The sequence below is a fragment of the Pyxicephalus adspersus genome, chromosome 6 (assembly GCF_032062135.1).
Source record: "Pyxicephalus adspersus chromosome 6, UCB_Pads_2.0, whole genome shotgun sequence".
In the NCBI taxonomy this organism is placed as follows: domain Eukaryota; kingdom Metazoa; phylum Chordata; class Amphibia; order Anura; family Pyxicephalidae; genus Pyxicephalus; species Pyxicephalus adspersus.
Genome location: NC_092863.1, coordinates 29177963 through 29199988, shown reverse-complemented (window position 1 = coordinate 29199988; position 22026 = coordinate 29177963). Strand labels below are relative to the sequence as shown.

The 22026-nt window shown below is 34.7% G+C and overlaps 1 protein-coding gene across 10 annotated transcripts in view; it reads left to right on the top strand.

The window, feature by feature from the left end:
- The window catches only part of SHC3 (SHC adaptor protein 3), an 88255-nt gene extending 66591 nt beyond the window's left edge, over positions 1–21664 (top strand). For all 10 annotated transcript variants that reach the window (XM_072415028.1, XM_072415035.1, XM_072415034.1 and 7 more), the window contains 8 exons: positions 2258–2311; positions 5207–5258; positions 5334–5460; positions 7208–7364; positions 8949–9045; positions 10044–10238; positions 11248–11534; positions 12240–21664. In XM_072415028.1, the coding sequence (XP_072271129.1) occupies positions 2258–2311; positions 5207–5258; positions 5334–5460; positions 7208–7364; positions 8949–9045; positions 10044–10238; positions 11248–11534; positions 12240–12368 (1098 nt within the window). In that variant the 3' untranslated portion in view covers positions 12369–21664. The remainder of the gene's footprint in view (positions 1–2257; positions 2312–5206; positions 5259–5333; positions 5461–7207; positions 7365–8948; positions 9046–10043; positions 10239–11247; positions 11535–12239) is intronic.
- The last annotated feature ends 362 nt before the right edge of the window (positions 21665–22026 follow it).

Below are 22026 nucleotides of genomic sequence, written 5' to 3'. Positions count from 1 at the left end.
AAACAAAATGTTATTATTATTTACATTAAAAAAAGATGATTCCAATTAAACCTTGTGGACTGGCTGGAATTGATTTTTTTTTTTTTTTTCCATCGGCTTCAAAACTCCAGTATGACAGCTATTCTATCAGCATGGTGTGCTATAGTAGAGATCTTGCTTGTTACGGTGGGAGTGTAGACCATTGTGTTCAACTTTTATGAGATTTGAAATACTCAATAATCAATATCTCTTCATAATAAAAATATATGTATAGGCATCATTTTAGGTATCGTCTGTTATTCGTGAAATAATGATTATAGGTAGTTGCTATAACGGTTGTTGAGATAATATTGTAGTGTACTTTGCCGGCAAACAATGGGTCCCTGATTTCCTGAATCAAACTTATATGTATTGGGTTTTATAGCTAAAATAAATCAATGAATGAACAAGAAAAGCAACTGCAAAATTCTTCATTTTGCTGTGGCTGGCAGTGGTTGCCTGAGCAACTGTTAGAAATACATTTGCCATGCAAAAGAATACAAGGCAGAAACCCCAAATGGCGATGTCTGCAGTTAATGTACACTATGAAAGAAATGCACTAAATAAATATTACTGGATTACGACGTGTTTATTAATTAGTGACTACCAGAATCTTGCCATAAGTGATCTCTATGCATTGTAAATCTAGTGCTAGTATCGTTGCCCTTTCAGGAAGACATTAAAGGTCAAGGTGACCACCTTGATTTCCATGAAAATTAGAAAGCCAAATTATTATACTTCTCAGGTGATGTTAAAAAGACCCTGTGTTTGATTTGTTAAAGTCTCAAAGGCTTGAGAGGATATACTTTCATCAGTGAATCTGGGCGATACATCAAACCTGGAATGGATTTCTTCAGTCGATTCCTATTTGCTATCAAACGTTTTCAATCCTGGATCAGCTCCATTTCAGGTTTGCTGTATAACCCAGCTTCACTGATGAAAGTGTATCCTCTCCAGCCTTGGACAGCTTTAATGAATCAGGCCCCCTGTCACCATTTTATCATCTTAAACCAAAGGCATGCATACAAAAAAGTGTAAAGACCTACCTCTGCTGCCATCCTTTACTTTTCAGGAGCTTTGCTAATTGGATCTGGGACATTTCTGGGTTCATCAGATGCCTGGTCTCCTCTGCATTCTGTGGATTCCTTCCTCCAGACAGAAGAAAGACCAGTACTGGAGGCAGGGAACAGGGAATACAATGCACACAGATAGTCAGAACTAGAAGATTTTCCAGTGCAGAAACTTTTGAAAGAATTTTACACTTTTGCAAAGGGACTACAATGCTTGAGTTAAAAATTATAAAATTAAATGAAAAAAAAAAAAAAACATATACAAAAAATTGACTTTCCAAGTAATGTTGAATAATAACATTGCAGATATTACCAGTGCCGGAGGAAAAGGGGATAAGTATTACCTTTTTCAGGCATGCCTTTGATTTGAGATAATAGTAAAGAATATAAGAATGTCTTTTTAAAACTCAACTCCAATCAAAGCTTGTTTTGTTATAAAAGTTAGAAACTATTTTATTTTTTTGCAGGTCATCAGAGTAGAGATTCTCCCTTTCTACTAGACTATGTGACAGGGAAAGAAATTATCAGGCAGGGACAGCAACAACATGTTTTTATATAGAGAAAAAGATTAGTCAAATAGTTTCTCCTCTCACTGCACACTGTGATTCCTTCTGCTAGCTTGGATGTCCTAAAACGATGAACAAAACATTAAAAGAGAATACAGCATGCAGTTGTAGGTGAAGACATTCACACTACTAGATATATGTATTTGTCTGCTGCAGCCTGCAAGCAGCAAGGTGGCAGTGGTTAAAGACAATAGTCTCCAAAAACCTACGGCTTTTCTTTTCTATACCCTTGTGATGGCACACCTAAATCAAAGTTTTGAGTCAGAGTCAGGCTTTTATTCTGGTGCAGCCCTTAACCAACAAGCAATAACTAACTACAATAACCCATAATAAAATCTAATTTGTGATAGAATAATTTTGACAGGTTGCTATGAGTTATGTCACTTTAATAATTGTTTTCTTGGTAAATAAGGCCTTTTTGGATAAAAAAAAGTTTGGAGTCTCCAGAGACTCTGTTTATGGCATGCTTTGTGAAGTCTCTTTTGATCAATCAGTAATTAACACACATGTATTCCAGGAAGAACATCTTTAAAATAACTGGGAACAGCAATCAACATGTACATCAAATTAATTGCATTTTCCTTTCTTTTAATTCAAACACAGATCATAGCAAATCATCATATGCAATCCATTTCTTTTGCATCTGGCGGTGACCCAGTAAGTAATTTTTTTGTTTTTTATTTGGTATACTGACAAAAGATTGGTGTATTTATAATTGATTACTGTATAGTATACTTTTAGTGAAAATTAATACTCTGTGGGTTTTGGGATTTTTTTTAGCCATTTTAAATTGTAAGAATTTAGTACATTACCTTTAACAAAAGCTTCATGCCATAAACTACCAAAGGTTTCAGAAATGTAGACTGGTTTATTATGATATTGTATGCATATCTCACATTTTCTTATAAAAGTTGACGATCTTCTACTTACTAAACCTCCCATTGATTTTTTGATGTGATGAATAACCTCAAAGCTTAATAGGGAGAAGAAAATGAGAAGTTTTAAAACTAATCATTATTTTTTGGAATATTTTTTGGAGTACACTTGTGCATCACCTAGTTGTTTTGACAGAATATTTTTATTGGTTTTACCTCGGATTATACATTTTTACTTCAAACACTTAGTTGAATCGAATTTCCTTTTTGTAATTTAATTTTGGTTTTATTTAGGACAATGAATAGATCTCAAACAAAATGCCTGCAACTTTCCTGTACCTGAGATAATCTTTGATGTTGCAAATGTATTTTGTAAACACACACTTTTCTTAACCTCCTGGGCGTTACACTGATGTCTAGATTTCTGTACGAAAAGCGTTACACTGTTTTTCATAAAATTTTTTTTTTTAATCCGATTGTCATACAATGTATGACAATCGGATTGCAATATAACATTTGTTTACATTTAACCACCTGGTGAGAAAAACTCGGGGTTAACGAAAATTGCAAAAGTTTTTACCCCGAACATGCTCGGGCTTAACGGCCAGGTGGTTAATTCAGTAAGTGTTAGTCAATAAATAGCCTTTCTCTACTTCTTGTATATGTCCTTGTGGGATATCACTGGGGGTTGCTCATGGTAACAGAATGCTTACAGGGCAGACAAAAGGCAGCAGACTCTAAAAGTCCAAAATAACTCCACAACTTTACAACAAAATAATAAACACTAGCCCGGCTGGGCATCTGGCTACCTCACTGTGTGCCCTCTGTTTCTTACACACACTATATCACCACTGTTCACTCACAGTTTAAGTCTTGTTTTCCTGGTGGCTTTCCTGGAGCTCTGTCCCCTTTTCCTGCAGCCTGGAACAGACTCTGGCTCCTTTCCCAGCCTGGTACACACTTCCTCTCAACCTGTAACCCTCTGGCTGCCTTCTCAGGCTGGAACCTTCTGGCTGCCTTCTCATCACACGCCAGCCTCTGACTGATCACACTACAGCCTGCAACACACTGGCTGATCATCTCCCCTCTTGCACCTGAGTGCAGGTGAATATAAGCCAAATCAGGCTTGGGCAAGGGAACCCACCCTTTCACTCCCTTGGCCAGCTCCAGGGCCCTATAGAACCTGGTTTCTTTTCTATTCAAACCTAATAATACTCATTTCCTGGATCCTTTAACACTTTCCCTGCATTTCTTGGGGACACACTGTCACATCCTATAAAATCTATTATTTTATGTATGAATGATGTCATTATGTGTGCAGACATTAGGTCACCCTTTGATACATGTTTATGTACTTATCAATGTAGTCTTTGCCATAGTTCTCTTGTAGGCCTCTGCCAAAGCAGGTAGAGGGGGCAGCCCAGTTGTCAGGGAGTCACATGACTTGCCTTTTATTAGGTTCTCAACAGAAGCATTCTTGGGTATACCAGTAGAACACTTTTCAAATCAGTTTGCTCATAGCTAGTAGTCCTTCTGACTGAAACTGATTTCTATGGAAACTTAGAAGTTCAGATATATTTTATTAGTTTTCCTCTTTGGATCTATGTGTGAACACTGACACCTTGTGGGTACTACATATAGTTATATTTCATGGTTTTAAAAAAACCGAGGCTCACATTCGTGTTTGTTTCAAGCTCTCCTTATAAAATGGTTAACGTTGCAACTAATGGGTTCATTCATTTACCTACTTTTTTCAATCATCTGCTTATAGTAGCATTGCTGCACAGTTTCTAGATACCTCATGCATAGTTACATAGTTAGGTTGAAAAAAGACATACGTCCATCAAATTCAACCACTAGGGAAATAAACATATCTCAGCTAAAACCCCTATGGACCAAGTTTATCCAGAGGAAGGCAAAAAAAAAAACTGGTTCAATTTGCACTAACAAGAGAAAAAAATTCCTTCCTGATCCCATGAGGCAATCGGATGTTCCCTGGATCAACAGTCTCTGTTGGTTTTATTTTATAGCGTTAATACCCAGTTATATTCTGTGCTTCAAGAAAAGCATCCAGCTTTTTCCTAAAGCAATCTATAGTACTTGCCAAAACTACTTCCTGATGGAGCCTATTCCACATTTTCACAGACCTTATTGTGAAGAATCACTTCCTTAACCAGAGATTAAAGTTATTTTCCTCCAGACGCAGAGTGCTCTCTTGTCCTTTGTAATGAGCTTAAAGTAAATGCATACTCCAACCATTTACAAAAATTGTATCATTTCACATTTTCCATGTAAATGACCACTTACCACTGCAAGCAAATGCCTGCACAAGTGTTTCAATCGCCTAGTGGTTTACTGCCTGTTACTGCTCCTTGGCATCTAGAGGTTGCCAGTAGGCACCTGAAAGCAGTTAACACTACAGATTTTTACCACTAGTGTGAACTTAGCCATGAGTATATTCAACACAAAGGGCTTTATTTCTAAAGCAGGGAATCTGATATTCCCTCATACATTCCCTGGTGGGAATCAATTAGTGTGAATGAAAAACATGGACCTAGACGGTCCATGTACGAGGGGAATGTTTGAGAGAGATTAATGTTGACATAAAAATAATTATATATGAATTGTATTAAATGCATACTTTATTAATCAGACTTATTTTGTGCTCTTTATGCAGGATGCAAATGATTATGTTGCATACGTAGCAAAAGATCCTGTAAATCGTCGAGGTAAGTATTACAACCAATACCCTTGTTCATTTGTATGTCGTAGATAAAAGCCTACATTTCTGTCTTTTATCCTAGCCTGCCATATACTGGAATGCAGTGATGGGCTAGCGCAAGATGTTATCAGCACGATAGGCCAAGCATTTGAGCTCCGCTTTAAGCAGTATCTTCAGTGCCCATCTAAAATACCCGCATTTCCTGACAGGCAAGTAGATTTCTTGTAATTTATTAATCTTGCTTGTGCTATTCATTTTTAATCATTGTATTAATAGCTGTCAGTTTAGTCAAACCTGAACCTTGAATATCAATTACAGTACCTGCTTTGTCATTGTACAATGTTTTGTTTTAAATATAAAAAATTGCAAGCTAAAAAAGCGAAATAAAAAGAATAACCACTTAAGTGAATGAATATGTTCCTAATTTTCTAGAAAAGTACATGGAGTGGTATAATTGGGGAATACATGCAACATAACCTATGGATATGACAGATGAGGTTGTTTGAAAATGCATTTTTTTATGTACTTGGGACAGAGCCTACATTACTTAGTACAATGTATGCATTGTAGTTTTAAAGATAAATTATGTGGAACCAGATATTTTAGTCAAGTGTTTTTTAGTGTCCATCAACTTTATGTGGTCTACATATTAGAATTAGGGAATAAAAGCAGTCTTCTAAATATTGGAATGGCTGCTTTTGCAGCATTTAGTAGAGGAGGGATTATTTGGGGTTTAAACTGGCACCTTGGTTGACCAATCTATTAAATAAATCTATGGGTCAAGGGGCAGAGGTGATCCAGCTATGTTGGAGATCCATCTCGCTTTTGGTATATTATTAAACACTGGTAAATATACAGGTAGTCCCCAGGTTACATTCGAGATAGGGACTGTAGGTTTGTTCTTAAGTTGAATTTGTATGTAAGTCAGAACAGGTACATTATTTTAATAAATGCAATTAGGACAGATATTTGTCTCAACATATTATTAGGCAGCGTGGTGTCAGTTACTGTGTAAAATCCTCACAGTGAACTAATCACAAACAAAGCAAAAATACTTTATGGAGCCTAGACATTCATTAACTTGTGGAGCAAACTGTGCTTTTATATGCAAAAAGAAACAACTGCAGAGTTTGTCTTGGTCATTAAAGAGTTACAAGGGCTTGCAGAAGAGCTCAGTCTCAGCTGTGGTAAGCAAAAAATTTCTTCTGCAAGTCACAAACTGTCCTCTCCAAGCCTCCGTCCTGCACAGGAAGCCCAATTCATATCTAGGAGTCGTCTGTATGTCAGATGTCCTTAACCTGAGGACTACCTGTATATGAAAATGTGGATTTACTGGTTGCTTAAAACACCTGAAGTGGGATTCTTCCTTCAGTGTCAGATCAAGGGACTAAAGCTGCAGTATTAGTCATACACCATTGTTACACAACATGTCACCATTATTAGAGGTGGTCCTCTATGTGGTTGCAATGCAATCCTGTCATAAAAAAAATGACAGGATTGCCACTGATATTCTAAAAAAGACACGTATGAAGATTTAAAAAAGTCCGAGACCCTTATCTCTATAGTATAGTGAAGATCAGCATGATAGACAAGCAAGGAAAATTTTCCTATGCGTAGCGATTTGTAATTTTCTTTATGAATAAAGACTAGCTTTTAGTATAGGCAAGACTGACAACAATATATAGCGACACTTTAATTACAATACTAATTGTAGTAGTATACAATGGTTTAAACAGCCATTTACAGATCTACTTTATTTATTGTGACTAAGTTAAATTTCCTTCACTGGTTTCCATGTCTTTGTTTTTGGCGCCAAAAAATATGCTAAAATAGCATCTGTTTCATTAGGCAATGTGAATAATGATATTTTATGTTGTGTTTAGTGAAATTGATATATAGTACACCATCATATGTGTGTAGTCATAAAGCTGTAATTTTTTTTTTTATTTTGCAAAGAATGCAAAGTTTAGATGACCCATTATGGCCAGAAGAAGATGGGACAACGACAGAACCTCAATATTACAACAGTATTCCAAACAAATTGCCCCCTCCAGGTGGTATCATTGATGAGAGGTTAAAAGCTCAGAATCTTAACCAAGGAGACAATAGTCAGGTATAAATGACCTTTCCTAAATTTGACAATGTTTTCTAGCCCACTGGTATAAAATGTACTCTTGCAGCAGTGTATTTGCTTTCCCTTTATTGAATGTGGAATACTTTGGTAGATCTGACAGTATTGTTTGGGAGCACATGCCTTGTGTCATCCAAATGTAAATGGTCCGGAAAGAAAAAGTACATTTATCTATGCATTTATTAAACAAGACTGGTGCACTGCGTGTAAAAAGTAAAAAAAAACTGATCACAAATCAAAACTTTGTTTTATTTACTTCAAATAGTCAACAAAGGCAATTTGAAAGGCAGAACATTTATTGAAAATTTAGAAATATACCCAAAGACTAAGGCTACATATACACATCAGATGATTCTTGTCCGAATATGATTTCAAGACTAGTATCAAGAATCTGACGTGTGTACAGCGGCCGTCCATTGTCGTTCATGGCGGATTCTCGAACGCCGAACGATGAACAATCAAAATAATAGTGAAGGGGAGAGAGCGCAGCAGGGTACTGCTCCGTCTTTCTCCTCCTTTCCATAGAGCAGAACGTTGCTGTATGTACAGCTCCCATCATGCATCTTTCAGTCTTTTGTCATTTGTCAAGGGATTGTGAAAGATCCTTTTCAACCACAAAAATCTAACGTGTGTACATAGCCTTGGTCTCCTCCGGTGTCTGCAGCTGTTCATTAATAGAAGTAACATTTTGGTACTTTTGCTCCTTTCCTTTCTTGGTTACATTAGCTGTCCTGCATGAAGAATATTATCTGCAAGTGATGATTTATTTTGTTACATCTGGACATTCTTATTCTCACTTGTTTTTGAACTCCTACACTGCCTGGTTATTGCTAGTATTGCTTTAAATTGTTAAGTAAAAAAATGTTTTGAAGGGGATTCATTAATTGTGTTTGTCTTATGTGGATGGGCTAATTTGTGGGCAGCAAATATGTGAGCAACCAATCAAGCTAAATTTTATCTATTCTAATCTCATGGGCCCCATACCTTCATCTCATCTTGCACACCAGAAGCCATTTCTAAATTGTTCACTAGTACTGGGATCTGTGGTGCCGGAGTAGCATTTTATGAGTGGGGTTTGATATGCAGTATTAAAAACTATTTTAAAAAAGAAATTAGAACAATTTTGGATTATTTACTCATCTCCTATATAGCACCAACATATTTTGCAGTGCTGTACAAAGTTAGTACATAGTTATGTCACGCACTGCCGCTCAAAGGGCTCACTATCTAATGTCTCTGCCATAGTCATATGTCTTCATATGTCTTTAATACAGTCTAACGTTATTTGTGTGGGGAGGCTAGTTAACCTAACTGCATGTTTTTGGAATGTGAGAGGAAACCGGAGTACCCGGAGGAAACCCACACAAACATAATGCAGATAGTGTCCTGGCGAGATTCGAACCTGGGACTGCAAGGGCAAGAGCACTTACCTCTGAGCCACTGTGCATAGCCACTGCTTCATTATAAAGATCCCACACACAGATCTCGCCAGGCTTGAATAATCTGCTTTTTTGTTAATATTAAAAGAGATAAAAATTCACAGGAAGTCTTTTGTCTCTGAATTAGCTTTTGACCTCCTCTGGAATAGAACAGACGTATTACCAAGGTCGTCATCTAGTTGAAAAACCTAATGAAGCCTTTCAACAAGCTGTAAAAAGGCAAGGTAAGAAGTATATATAAGCCTGATACAGGGCCAGTGGCTTTAAATTTGGTAATGTTCCTTTATTTTAATATGAACAATATAAAGCGTATCTAAACTCAGAAATTTCACTTTACATAGTCAACCCTTTTATGTTAAGTAAAAATTCTGTTGTTTTTTTTATTTAAGTGCATCTCTTTTTTAAAAAAAAAAAGAGTGCAGCACGGCCCCCGGTCGAGGCAATTGAGAATAAATGGAAGCGCAAAGCCTCTTAAACCTACATCAGGCATCCCGGGAGGCACTTGGGTGGAGCCTTTTTGTGTGGGGGAGGGGAAACCAGGGGAATCCGGTACGCCGACTTGCAAACAAATGCCGGGATGACGCGGGACCTGATGGAAGAGACCTCTGGATAGATCTGACTGTCCCGCAGGATTGAAGGTACGTGGATTTTTTTAGTTTTAGGCACTTTTGGGTTTAGTTCCTTTTTAAGGTGGCCTTGTTTTGGTTTAAAGAATACATTGTATTCCTTATTTTAAAGCAAATCTGCCACATGTGAAGAAAGCTGCAGAGTGGATAATATATTATTTGCCTTTATATTATGTGTACATATATTATGTGTACCTGTATTTTACTTGAAATATATGTTCTTAATTGTCTATATATATTTAATTACATTGGGCCTGATCAAAGGCTGGAGAGGATACACTTTCATCACTGAAGCTGTGTGATCCAGTAAACCTGGAATAGATCTGGTACTGGATTCAAAACAGTTGCTAGCAAATAGGTTTTCTGGGTCACTCAGCTTCACTGATGAAAGTGTATTCTCTCCAGCCCTGGAGAGCTTTATTAAATCGGGCCCTCTGTCTCTATCTTTACAAATTGAACTTGCACCCATGTTCTATTTATATTTGCCTACATATTGTGTGTACAAAAATGCAAATAGAACATGTTGTTCAACTTAACTCTTAGCTCTTTGAGTTACTGATATGATACTAATAAAAATCTTTAAATTGTGTTTTAAGCTTCTTTAGACATTTACAGTGTCCCAGAAGGAAAGTCATCAGCAAATCATGCAAGCAATGCACCCACATATGTCAATACCCAGCACATCAATAAAAAGGCTCTGGGGGCTCTTCAAAGAAGCATGGATTCTGTATTTTGTGGATCTGTTGACAGCTGTAGGGACTTCAGCCCAAGAAAAGATCTCTTTGACATGAGTAAGAAGCTAAAAATGTTTCTGTAAAGATTAAGAATTGCCAGAGATCAGGCAGTGGGTTTCTCAGTTCTTAGTATGCTTTGCAGGCAGGTGTATGTCATCTGGACATATCTGAAGCTTTGTAATAGAGGGATGATATAGGAAGTATGAAACATTCTGAAATATGGATTCGTAAAAATATACAATTATACAAATATACAAAGGTTTCTTCACTTTACTTCAAATAGCATTATAAGGTGAAAGGGATTGAGGTTAGACAATTGATTCTTGCTTATGAGCTATTCTCTTGTTACATAGAATTGCCTTTAAAAGATTAAGCTGTTTATCCATTTTGACAGCTTCTCTTATAAGTAATATATGATGTTTTTGTTATGCGGGTTTTGGCAGTTTTTTAAATAACCTGGTAAACTATTAAACCTAAATGGTAAATTATACCACTTATTTAAATATTCATGGTCATATTTTCTTAAACAGTAGACCTGTACTTAAATTTTAAAAATTTTTTTAAGCAACCGACCGTGGTAAAGGGATCTGTATGAACATTGGGCCTTCCCTTCACCATAGACTTCATGGTCATAGTCTCTGTAATGATTACAAATAGCAGGGGGGTGAAAAAACATTTAAGTGTTTCAAAGGAATATTTACCTGTTGACTATGAAAAAACATGTGCTTTTCAGCAAATGAAGATCAGCAAAATTAACAGTGTAAGATGGAAATAAATAATGATTTCTGAGATAAAATCATGATTTTTATGGAAATTAGACTAAAAACATTACTTTGCTAATTTTTTGTGATACAAGTAACCTACTTTTCGTAAGATAACAAAATTATAAAATAAATCTTAAACCATTATGCCTATAGTACCCTTTTGTGGATGGGACACTTTCAGCAATCATTAACTGTACATGTTTCCCATGTTTTATGTATATTATTCATACCCATTATATATTTGGGCAATGAAAAATGGCTTTTTAATATATATTTTAATTTGTCTTTTAAATTTTCTGCAGAACCATTTGAAGATGCTCTGAGGAATCAACCAATGTTAAATAAAGATGCCTCAGTCGACTGTTCCAGTCCACTGCTATCCAGGGCAGCAATATTAACCATCAATGAGGAATTGAAATCAGAATCCTGGTATGTGGGAGAAATGTGCAGAAAAGAAGCAGAGAAACTACTTCAAAGAGATGGAGATTTCCTTGTAAGAAAAAGCATCAACAACCCTGGTTCATATGTTCTGACTGGTATGCACAATGGACAAGCCAAGCATCTTCTTTTAGTAGATCCTGAAGGCACTGTAAGTATCCATATACCACTTTAAGTTTTCTGTTGGCTCTAGTTTGGTAAAATAAATATAGACAGGACTGATATATTTGTACATTATTTGTATAATACATATATTTGTATATCCTACTTTGGTGCAAGCAATCTTTAAGTTGGTAGATGCTAAGCACATAACATTCCAAATGAGAACATTACATGATTATAGAAGCTAGAGATCTTTGTAGCAGGGGAAACTGTAAACAAACTGTAACACCCCCAGACCTAAAATGTATGTATATTTTTTTTAGTTTCTGATAAAATGATGAGAACCCCGTCAGGTTTTTATTTTACTGTCTGTGTCCCTGCTAGGGAGGTTATCATTCTATGTCTTGGTGACTACTATCACTGGGACTTAATGTGTGTAAATTCAAAATTTGATTTATCACCAGAAAAGTAAGAGAAAAAATGAGGGCAGTTCTCACATAGGATCTGATTTATATTTTATGGCTAAAAATTACTTAACCTCTTATAACAATTTGTATTTCCTGAAAGCAGAGAACCCCCAGCTATATTTAAAGGTGTGCCCCCCTAAGTAACTTTTTTTTCGCCACCTTTATGATAATTGACTTTGCTCACAGTTTGTCCTAGAATCTTCATACCCTAAATATTTATTTATTTAGTGATATACAAGATATAAGATAAAGTATCTGCATCTACTTTTCATATCCTTTTCCTATAGGTCAGAACTAAAGATCGTGTGTTCGATAGTATTGGCCATCTCATTAATCACCACTTGGAAAACCATCTGCCCATTGTATCCTCTGGAAGTGAACTTTGTCTCAAGCAGCCTGTGGAGGGAAGGCCTTGATACTCCTATCACTTTGATCATACTGATGTATCTTTTCAGAGGCCACATGTGAATCATCAGGAGTCAGTGCAATAGGATCACAGATCTTCTGGGTCAAACCAATGTGCCGAGTGTGTACAAATAGCGGCACTTTTTGAACCATGATTTTTATAAAATTGTCTGATCCCTTAATGTGAAAATATTATGTGTGTATATATACACTGAAATATGTATATATAGATATAAATATATTTATATTTTTGGAGATTATGGCAAAAGACTGGTATGTTTTAATGCTAATAGAACAATATTTGTGGTACTTTAGCTAGATAATGAATATAGCATTTTGATTTATTGGGAACTTGTTTATGACGGTTGTTACCTGTGACAAGTATAGCTCCCATCTAGTGCTGGATTAGGAGTAACCATTAGGAGTAAAGCTAACTCTGGGTTAAAGCAAACCTGTATAGTTTTACCTAGTATTATCCTGGAAATAGTATTGCTTTGGATATTTCTGCAAGGAGAACTTTGAGCATTGGATAGAAGCTTTGCATGTGACAAATTACAGCGGTTTAAATATGTTCCCTTTAAAAAGTACAATGCTGCATTATCTGATCATGTTTTATTTAATAAGCACAATACCAGGAGACCAACCAGACAGAAGTTAGAATTTAATAAAATACTGTTTAGTGCTGCAAGATCTTTAAAATCTTTGGGGTTTCCTCCAGCATTTGGTAGAATTAGATATTAGGTATTTATACTGGTGATTGTTTGGAAACAGCATATGTATGCACTGTTACATGATCTAGCAATTATTTCAAAAAAACAGTTGTTTGGATTTTTATAGGATTGTAAATATAACTTGATTGAAGTAAAACTTTCAGCATCCTTTGTCAGCATGGTATACTGGGAAACATAGTCCTTCAGCTGCCTAAGCTTGCTCTGGAGTAAAGGGTATCTGTATCCCTTTGTACTACAAAATGTCAATTTTGCACTGAACAACCTGACACAGTGCTGTATGTTTATTCAAAAAGCATTTTATCTTTAATAAAAAGGGTATAGAACATCTTTGCATCTTTTGAGGCATCACTGGAGATGACCTCTTGTTTGGTTTATTGTATTTCAGGTGCACTGCCGTATGTAATTATCTATATATATGTATAATATAGGGTAATATATTTGATGGATTATTTATGTCCTGATCACTAAATTGTTATTTTTATCTATAAATTCTTGTACACATTCCTAAATAGTTTTCTATGTATGTTCCTACAATTACATGAATGCATAGCTATTTTTTCATACTTACAATGTGTTAGTATGTAGCATTGGCTGCCTTTCATTGGCAGCATTATGTACTGTAGAATATAAACTTCTTCCCATTAATTATCATTTACATCCTGATGTTGGTGCATGCTAAAACAGAGAGGATTTTGAAATCTTAAAAAGTAACTTCTTGAAATGAAAAAGCATCTTCTTGAGATTTTTTTTACTTGTGTTCTGGAACACTAAGACTGAGCAGAAGTGAAAAGTTGATTTATTTTATCGACCTTGAGCAACGGAAGACACACGTTTGTCATTTGTTGACTTTAATCAATGTCACTGGAGCTTGGAACTGATGAACAGTATTAGATTGTTAAATTAGATATTGCTTTTGAAAGCTTGTATTTTTTAAAAAAAATATACAAGGTGGATTATGCACTGGAAATGCTCATATTCTGGTAAACTGTATCACTAATTTATTTAATTCACCATTATATAATTTGCTAACCATTCTCCCACAGTTGTTACATGATCCTCACCAATGTGGTATAGGCTTTTATGCTTTTTTTTTTTCATATCCTTTTTTTATATCCTCACATCAAATGTCTATAGTGGGTAATACAAACAAATAATTAAAATATATATAACAGTTTTGTCAACTTCTAAAGCTACTCTGAACCATTTTCGCCCTTATTTTATAGCATATCGTTACAAAATAAATAATTTTGTAACAATAAAAAAGTATTATTTGGCAGCAACAGGCATCCTAAAAACCAAACAGTTGTTGCATTCTTTATAAATCGCAAAATAGAGTGACACATTACCCTGGCCACCCTTCCTGATAGCGGAGATTGAGCCTACTCCTTTTTGACTATCTAACAATGCAATGCCTGGAACCCAATGTTACCTAACTTCAGTGACACTCATTGTTAAGGAGGGTGGGGTGGATAGTTATGGCTGGAAGCAATGCTGGATGATCTAAATGGGAATGAATAGGTGTGTGCAGACAACTAGGCCCATCAATTATTTATTCTTGTAGTTTAATTATTATTTTCTCTGGCAGCAAGTTGTAAAGAAACACTCATGTTTGTGGTATTATTTTTATACTTGTTTGCTACATTAGAAAAATATTTATTGGCAAAGCCTAATGGAATAAAATGCATGAAAAGGTAAATATATAGGGATAAATACCTCTTTGGCATTTAATACATAATACATCATGTCCACCACTAAACAAATTCCTGTTGGTCAGAAGTTAACACTGTGTTCAAGCAAACGTTTGCATGGATTTTAAAAATTAGTATTTTTTAAAATTAGCCAATGTGTTAATTGTAATGATTGCGCTTATTACACAATGTATTGTAATAAGATGGGTGCAAGTGGGTCTCTTCTCTATTTTTTTCATGAAAATAAATATTCTGTAAATACAAATATTTCAAATACTGAATCCTAATGATTAGAATTCTTCGCTATATGAGGGGACAAATATTTTTGATTGATGTTACATTACAAAAATCTGTTTAGGTAACAGATATGTCATTTTCAACTTAAAATATATTTATGATGACTTCAATGTGTGGGAGATCATTCACTAAGACCATACACCAACACAGCCCACAATACATTCAAAGAGACTCGACATAGTGTACCAATTTAGGTCTAACAAAACGGGCTTCATAAACCTAATGGTAATTATAACTAGGCTGAATTTAATCTATCTGCATTCTGAAAAATATTGTTTAACATGTACATGATTCCATACAATCAAACATGATACACGTCACTTAAAATAGGGAATTCAAAATGCTAAATGAATGGATACGTGTTTTAAAACATCTGACACATGTCTGCATAAATCTGAAGCTCAGCTATTTTTAATTCTCCATTCTGCTGTTAGAGGTATTTCATTTAACCAGAAATACTATTAAAGGGCTGAGTTAACATGTTCACAATAATGTAACCTAAAAGTATACGTTTTTTAAACAACATAAAAAAATCTGTTTGGGGTATATTAATGAGGTGATTATTTAATTAATAGTGCTTGTTTTATCAGTCTGTGCAAACTGAGATGGGTGAATATACAGACACGTTGGTTTAACAGCACATGTAATTTCTGTAATTCGACAGTACGCCTATTTCCATTGACAGTGAATGTAAATAAAAGTACATTTGCCTACCTCTAGTTAACTTTATTAACTTCATCTTTGTCTAAACAGAATAAAAAGAGCACTTTTGTTGAACTAATACCTTTTAATATCATATTTAACATGTTTAATATCAAGTTTTAACATGTTTTTTTATTTTAATATTTTAATGTTTTTACATTTGCTTCTAAAAAAAGACCTGACATTCTCAACACAAAAGGTAATTAATTCTTCAGGCATTTCCTGTTTTAGTGCGACAAGGCTTTGTTCTTCTCTCCCAATTGTACTCTGGCACATGTTTTTTGTAAACTGCAAGTGACTGCTTTAACATAAATTATATAGGCATGATCCACTCTTGTTAAGATCAGGAAAACCACTCTAAGAAAGTACCTACCTTTCATAAAGTTACATACATACCATACATAGGGAGTGGCTGCAAAAAGATTCTAATAGATTAACAGCACTTAGATGCAACAAAAAATGAAAGGAAAAAAAAGGATTTAGGAACATTATTGGACAAATAAATTATAATAATCAGAACCCTAGACAATCTAAACTAAAACTAATATACATAGTAGTAAGCAGCAAATGTCAATACAAACTTCATAGCTGTCATTAATATAAAGTTATCTCCAGGGACACCTCTCACTCATTTTTCAGTTTAGGAAACTGCAGGCTTTCAGTAGTCCTATAATGCCATAATTAATAGAGGGGAACATGGAACCAAAATACTGTAAATAATATCAAATATTTTTTTGTGATGGATACAAATTTTGGAATAAATCATTGTTTTACAATTAGGGAGGTTTCCCAGATCACGCACACAGTGCTGCATGGTATATGCCCATAAAAATGTAGTTAAGAAGAGCTCCAAAAGAAATGGTAAATTTTTTTGTCTGTACAAAATCACAAATTATTTAAAAGTGAGAACTCGATTGTTGTAACAAAAATAACATATAATGTATTATACTTCTGTTCACTACCTAAGTATAGAATTGTAATTAAATTACATATTTTATATGAGCCTAGTCATCACAGAATTTGTGCAGTATTAGAATATTCTATGTCAGGTTTGGTTCAAAAAAAAGAGACCCTTTTAGAAGGCTGGTTCTATGGCTGTTAAATGGTGGGTTCCCATAGTCACCAGAGAACAGAATACCGGTCTCTCAAATCTCTTTCTCCAAATGTTGTCATCATCTTATGTCCGTGTTAAGCACCTACTCACCTTGTTCATTTACCCATCAGGAGAGTAAAACAGGATGGCCAGTTAGCAAGTGGAAGCTAAGCTACTTTGTCAGCTCTATAAAAAAACCTGCTACTTTGTTTTTTGATATTTTAGACAACATACCGATTATACTTGACTATATAAACAGTATTGCTTTATCTGAAAATGCCATCAAAAAAGAATCTTAGTTTAAACCCAGACACCTAATATCATGTCCTGGAACTTGTCTCTGGTTTGACGTCAGAGCTGTAAGACAAGCTGTTTGTAATACATTTTACATGAGGACTTAGGCCATCTATTGTTGGCCAACAACACTGCACGAAAAATAGCCCAATCCTAACCAGCTTAAAAGTAGAAAACACTTTAATCTGTAAAGAGGGGGAAGATGGATACAGACTAAACCCATGCGATTTTTTCATTTTTTATTACATGTTCAAACAAACACCCACCATGGATGTATTTATTCATATAATTGGCATTTCTGTTGATTATTGTTAGCAGTGATGACTGCATTTTGTGCCCTAGGTTTATACTTGAATCAGTGTAGTTTTTTATTTTTTTTTTTTTTTTTTTATAAGTAAAAGTATGTAGCTCAGTTTATTTTCTGTTGTATATAGTAGAATTTGAATCCCATGGCCACTGTACCATGGCCTGCAGAATCAGTCTTATTGACTACAAAATGGGACTTATGACAAATAGAATCAAAGACATAAATCCTTTCTATGAGTGCTATATATTAAACAACAGATTTAGCTTTCAGCTGCACCTACAACTATTTCCCATAACTTACAATATGTCACATTATCAATTTTCATCATTTGATGATTTTAATATTTGGTGTTATTTTTACAAATATTATAAACGATTGTACTTTAAAGCATGATAAAGATTCGTTTGATATAAGGATTTGCTTGACATGAAATCTTTGTAGTTTCTAGTTGTAATATGAACCTGCTAGTGTTGTTTCTGTGATAAAATGCTTTTTGAACATACAACACCTGTCAGAGGCCAGAAAGTTGGATTTTGTTGTCATGCCTGTCCTGCAGCTTTTTTCTGTGTTCTGGGCACTTTGTGAATAAGGGCAATTTTAGCAGTGTAGCAAGTTTGCCATTTTTTATAGAAGGTCTTTTTTATGGTGGTTCCATGCCTGGATAACTGTATTGATAGAAATATGAATTTTACATGTCTGTGAATATCATCTTCATGAAACTTGAACAACTTGGGAAATATTTCTACAAGTGCAATGCTTTGTACAAACTTGAACGTGATCACACTTTTTACATATGTCTATTGAGAGCCGACATGCTCCACATACAAAATACTACTATTTATTTCTGTATCTTCTTGCCTTTAATACTTTGTAGGTGTAAATACTATATTCCTTTAAATTCAAAGTACTAAAGTGAAATTATTGTCCACATTATGTTCAGTATTTCCTGTAATGCAAAATGTTTCCTTCTGATTTTGTTTCTTGTTACTGTTTCTATTTAGCTGTACATGCAGACAGTTGCAGTGCAATTATTTATATTATTTATTATTTTTTACTATATACATTTGATGTATTTTTTTGTCTTGCAGAAGAGACTTTTGGAAACATATAGATTGTGTCTCGTCCATATGACACATTAAATGTATTCCATAAAATAATGCAAAAAAACAGCAACAATGCACAAGAAGCAGTCACCCATAGCAACAAAGTGGCATCACTAAATGAACAGTTTTAGATTTGTTGCTATAAGTTACAGCACTGTGTACATTGTTTCCTGTAGAGAAGAAGCCTAGAAGAATGATTTAAGAACCGTGAAAAGATCAGGACGCTGAAAATCTTTTAAAACAAATCTGTTTCACCTGACTTATGGGGAGCTGCCCATGCTGACCTCATGCTAATTACATGGCTGTCATGGTGACTCACTGGCTTGTGTACTTTTTCATTTATTGACCAAAAATAAGTATGCAGATAAGAACATTCAAAGACAAATCAGAAGTCTCTAGCTTCATACTGCATACGGGGGTTAAAGGTTTATTATATCTAAGCCAGGGGCTCCTCATGGCATCCAGAAAATCAGCATTTTCAAAAGGAGGAATTGACAATGGCAGCCTCCATGTTCATTTTTTAAATACCTGCTTGTTTCGGGGGCATCCAATGGTGTAGAAATGAATGCTTGACCATGTTCATACTTTTCGTGGGACCTTCCAATCACTTACTGCTTAGTTTTATATAATATTGTGACATTATGTCATCATTATGACATCATCCCTTCATATATGGTGCTGCCATTGCACTTGGAAAGACCTAATTTAAGTTCTAGGTCCCCATGTGAACATTTCACCCATGTGAAATGGGGATATCTCTTCTAGCTTGTGTATGTACCAATGCTCAAAAATCTGAAATGAGAATATCCTTCCTTAATGTCAGTATTTTATTGTTCAAGTATATAGTCTAAATGATAATTTCCACACCCACACTGAACATAAATTACATAAGGTTTGGGCAGATGGGAGTTGTTTTTTTTTTTGTTTTGTTTTGTTTTTAGCCCCTTGTGTTAATTTAAAGCTTGCAGTATTGTAACCTGACACATTTCTGCATACTTTATTTGAGTATTGTGGATGATTGTTCTGGAGCTCCAATTGACCTGCTTTGTTTTGGATGTGACCAGTTTTTTTGTCATTCATTGTTGGTGCTTTAAAAGTCCTTCAAGTGCAGACACAAGCAGATCAAATGCACCCGTTTCACAACTTTCACTTTAAATTTCATTCTAGTTAAATTGTTGTACTAAAATTAGAACTGAATTAGAATTGATCTGCTCAATCACTTGTGTTAGGGTCCTTCAACTGAACACAAAAGCAGATCATATACACCCTTTTCTTGCACCTAGTTACATTTCATTCTAGTTAAATGCAGGAACTGCAATTAGAACATACATACATCTGCTCAATCTCATGTTTAAGGAGAGGTGTTGTTTTCAGATGCAGAGCATTTTAATGCCCATCTACACAACCCTTAGGTTAACTATAAGCCTGATATGTTTTTTTTTCCCTAGTATAACATAATATTGTGTTTTATATCTAAAAATAACTGATAAACTGGCAAACATTACATTATTTTACAACACAATAAAAATGATTCTTTGTTAACCATGGCAAGTTGTGGACAGTAAAATTGCCAGAGAAAAAAAAATGTACTGTACTACCAGCACACAAATTTTTGTCATTTGGAATTTACATTCTTGCCAATTGTGAATTATTTAGTATCTACCCCTTGATAAAAGTTGATTGCAGTTAGTCAGCTGACAGTGGCCAATCTACTGAAAACAGTAAAAGAGTCAATAGTACAATTTTTGTTTGCCAAAAAACTTTCTCTGTGTACCTCTATCTACTTTCTGAATGAGAGTGTCTTTATTGTCCAGTGAGCCATTTTTATGACACTGTGTAATTTAGACAGGGCATTACTATTTAACATGGTAGCAAAGTCCAACTTAAATCAAAGAGTGGCGCAGACGTTTTCTGGCATCATTGAGAAACTAAGGCTACAACAGGTTTTTTCTCAGAGCGAACAACTTGTATATTTTGTTTTTATATAAATCAAAATTAATAAAGTTATGCACCAAGGATGCAGGGTAGCTCCCACTCCAAAAAGAATGTCAATCCCCCCCACTCTTGTGCCGAAAGAACCATCATTACAATGTTTGGAAAGGCTTTTGTGCTCAAGAATATAATACAATGTGATAGGTATTTTTGTGTATGGTAGCTGGTATTAGTAGACAAGTTTCAGGGGCATTTCACATTGGGTCCCCAAAGAGTTTATCAACACTACTAATTATATTTCTTGTTACTACAGTGGAACATCAACACTGCTATTTAGTATTTGCTTACAGGAGCCAAGGCTGTTTGCATTGAAGATCCTGAGCTTTTGCCCTTTCTTAAATTATTTTACCTTTCAACTTTTCAGGGCTTTAAACTACAACTATGGAAATAATTGTGTTTAGGTTGACTGACTTTAGCTGTTTATATAAAATATCATGCAGGTATTCGGTCATGATTGGTTTGCAGTCATGATGTTGCCCACCTGCACCATATAAGTTAAAGTCAATTATATTTTTTATGATTCACAAATATGAATGTAATAACAGTGAAATGACCACTTTGTCTTGTTTATAGATTTTCTGAGAAAATGCCTTAATGCAGAGCACAGACAAATAGCAATTTGAATTGAATGCTTGCTATGCTGGTTTTAGGATTCTTTCCCTATAAGTACCTAAAGAAGTATGTGTGTTGTACAGTTTTTTCTTTCCTGCAGATTATGGAACTGAACTCTGAACCTTCTTTCAGTAGAACTGTCCATGCAAACTTAATAGCAAACTGAACACGTATTTTTATCTCTTGGCCTATGGTCTTAATATCTGGCAAATAAGCCTTTGTTCTGTTGAGTATTGTTATTGGAGAGCTTCCGGTTTTTATTCTAACGCAACAATAAATTGTTACTGTTATGGCTTTAAAAGAGTTCAACATTTTATTTCGTTGAGCAGTTATTAGAATAAACACTTGGTCAGATTAAAGTTATTATTTCTGTTTCTAGTATGCTTTCTGTACCAATGTATTTCTTGCGTTTGAATTTAAAAAATGAACGCTAAGGGCACTGTTAAATAATTAAATTTAATAAAATATGCTTATGGTAAATGACCCTATTTGGGAGCTTTCACAGTGTATTCTTTTGTTCTCGTAGGTCAAGGCTGTGTGACTTCAATTATCTATATATCTCTTATTCCTTGATTCCATTGATTAAGTTTATTGACTGATAATAACATGATAAATATTCTCATTTTTCATTTAAATATTTATTTAAAGCATTAGTATGTTCAACACAAATAAAGTTTTATTTTAAAGAGTAAAGAACTTGAACCTTTGGCAGAAAGGTCGAGAATAGGATTTTGTGCCAGCAAAGGAGCTGTGTACAAAATAATACTGCTAATGTTTGGGCTAGCAGATTCCAACTACAAATAGGTTTTTTCAAATAACTAATGAGTAACTTATAATATTTTGACCACTT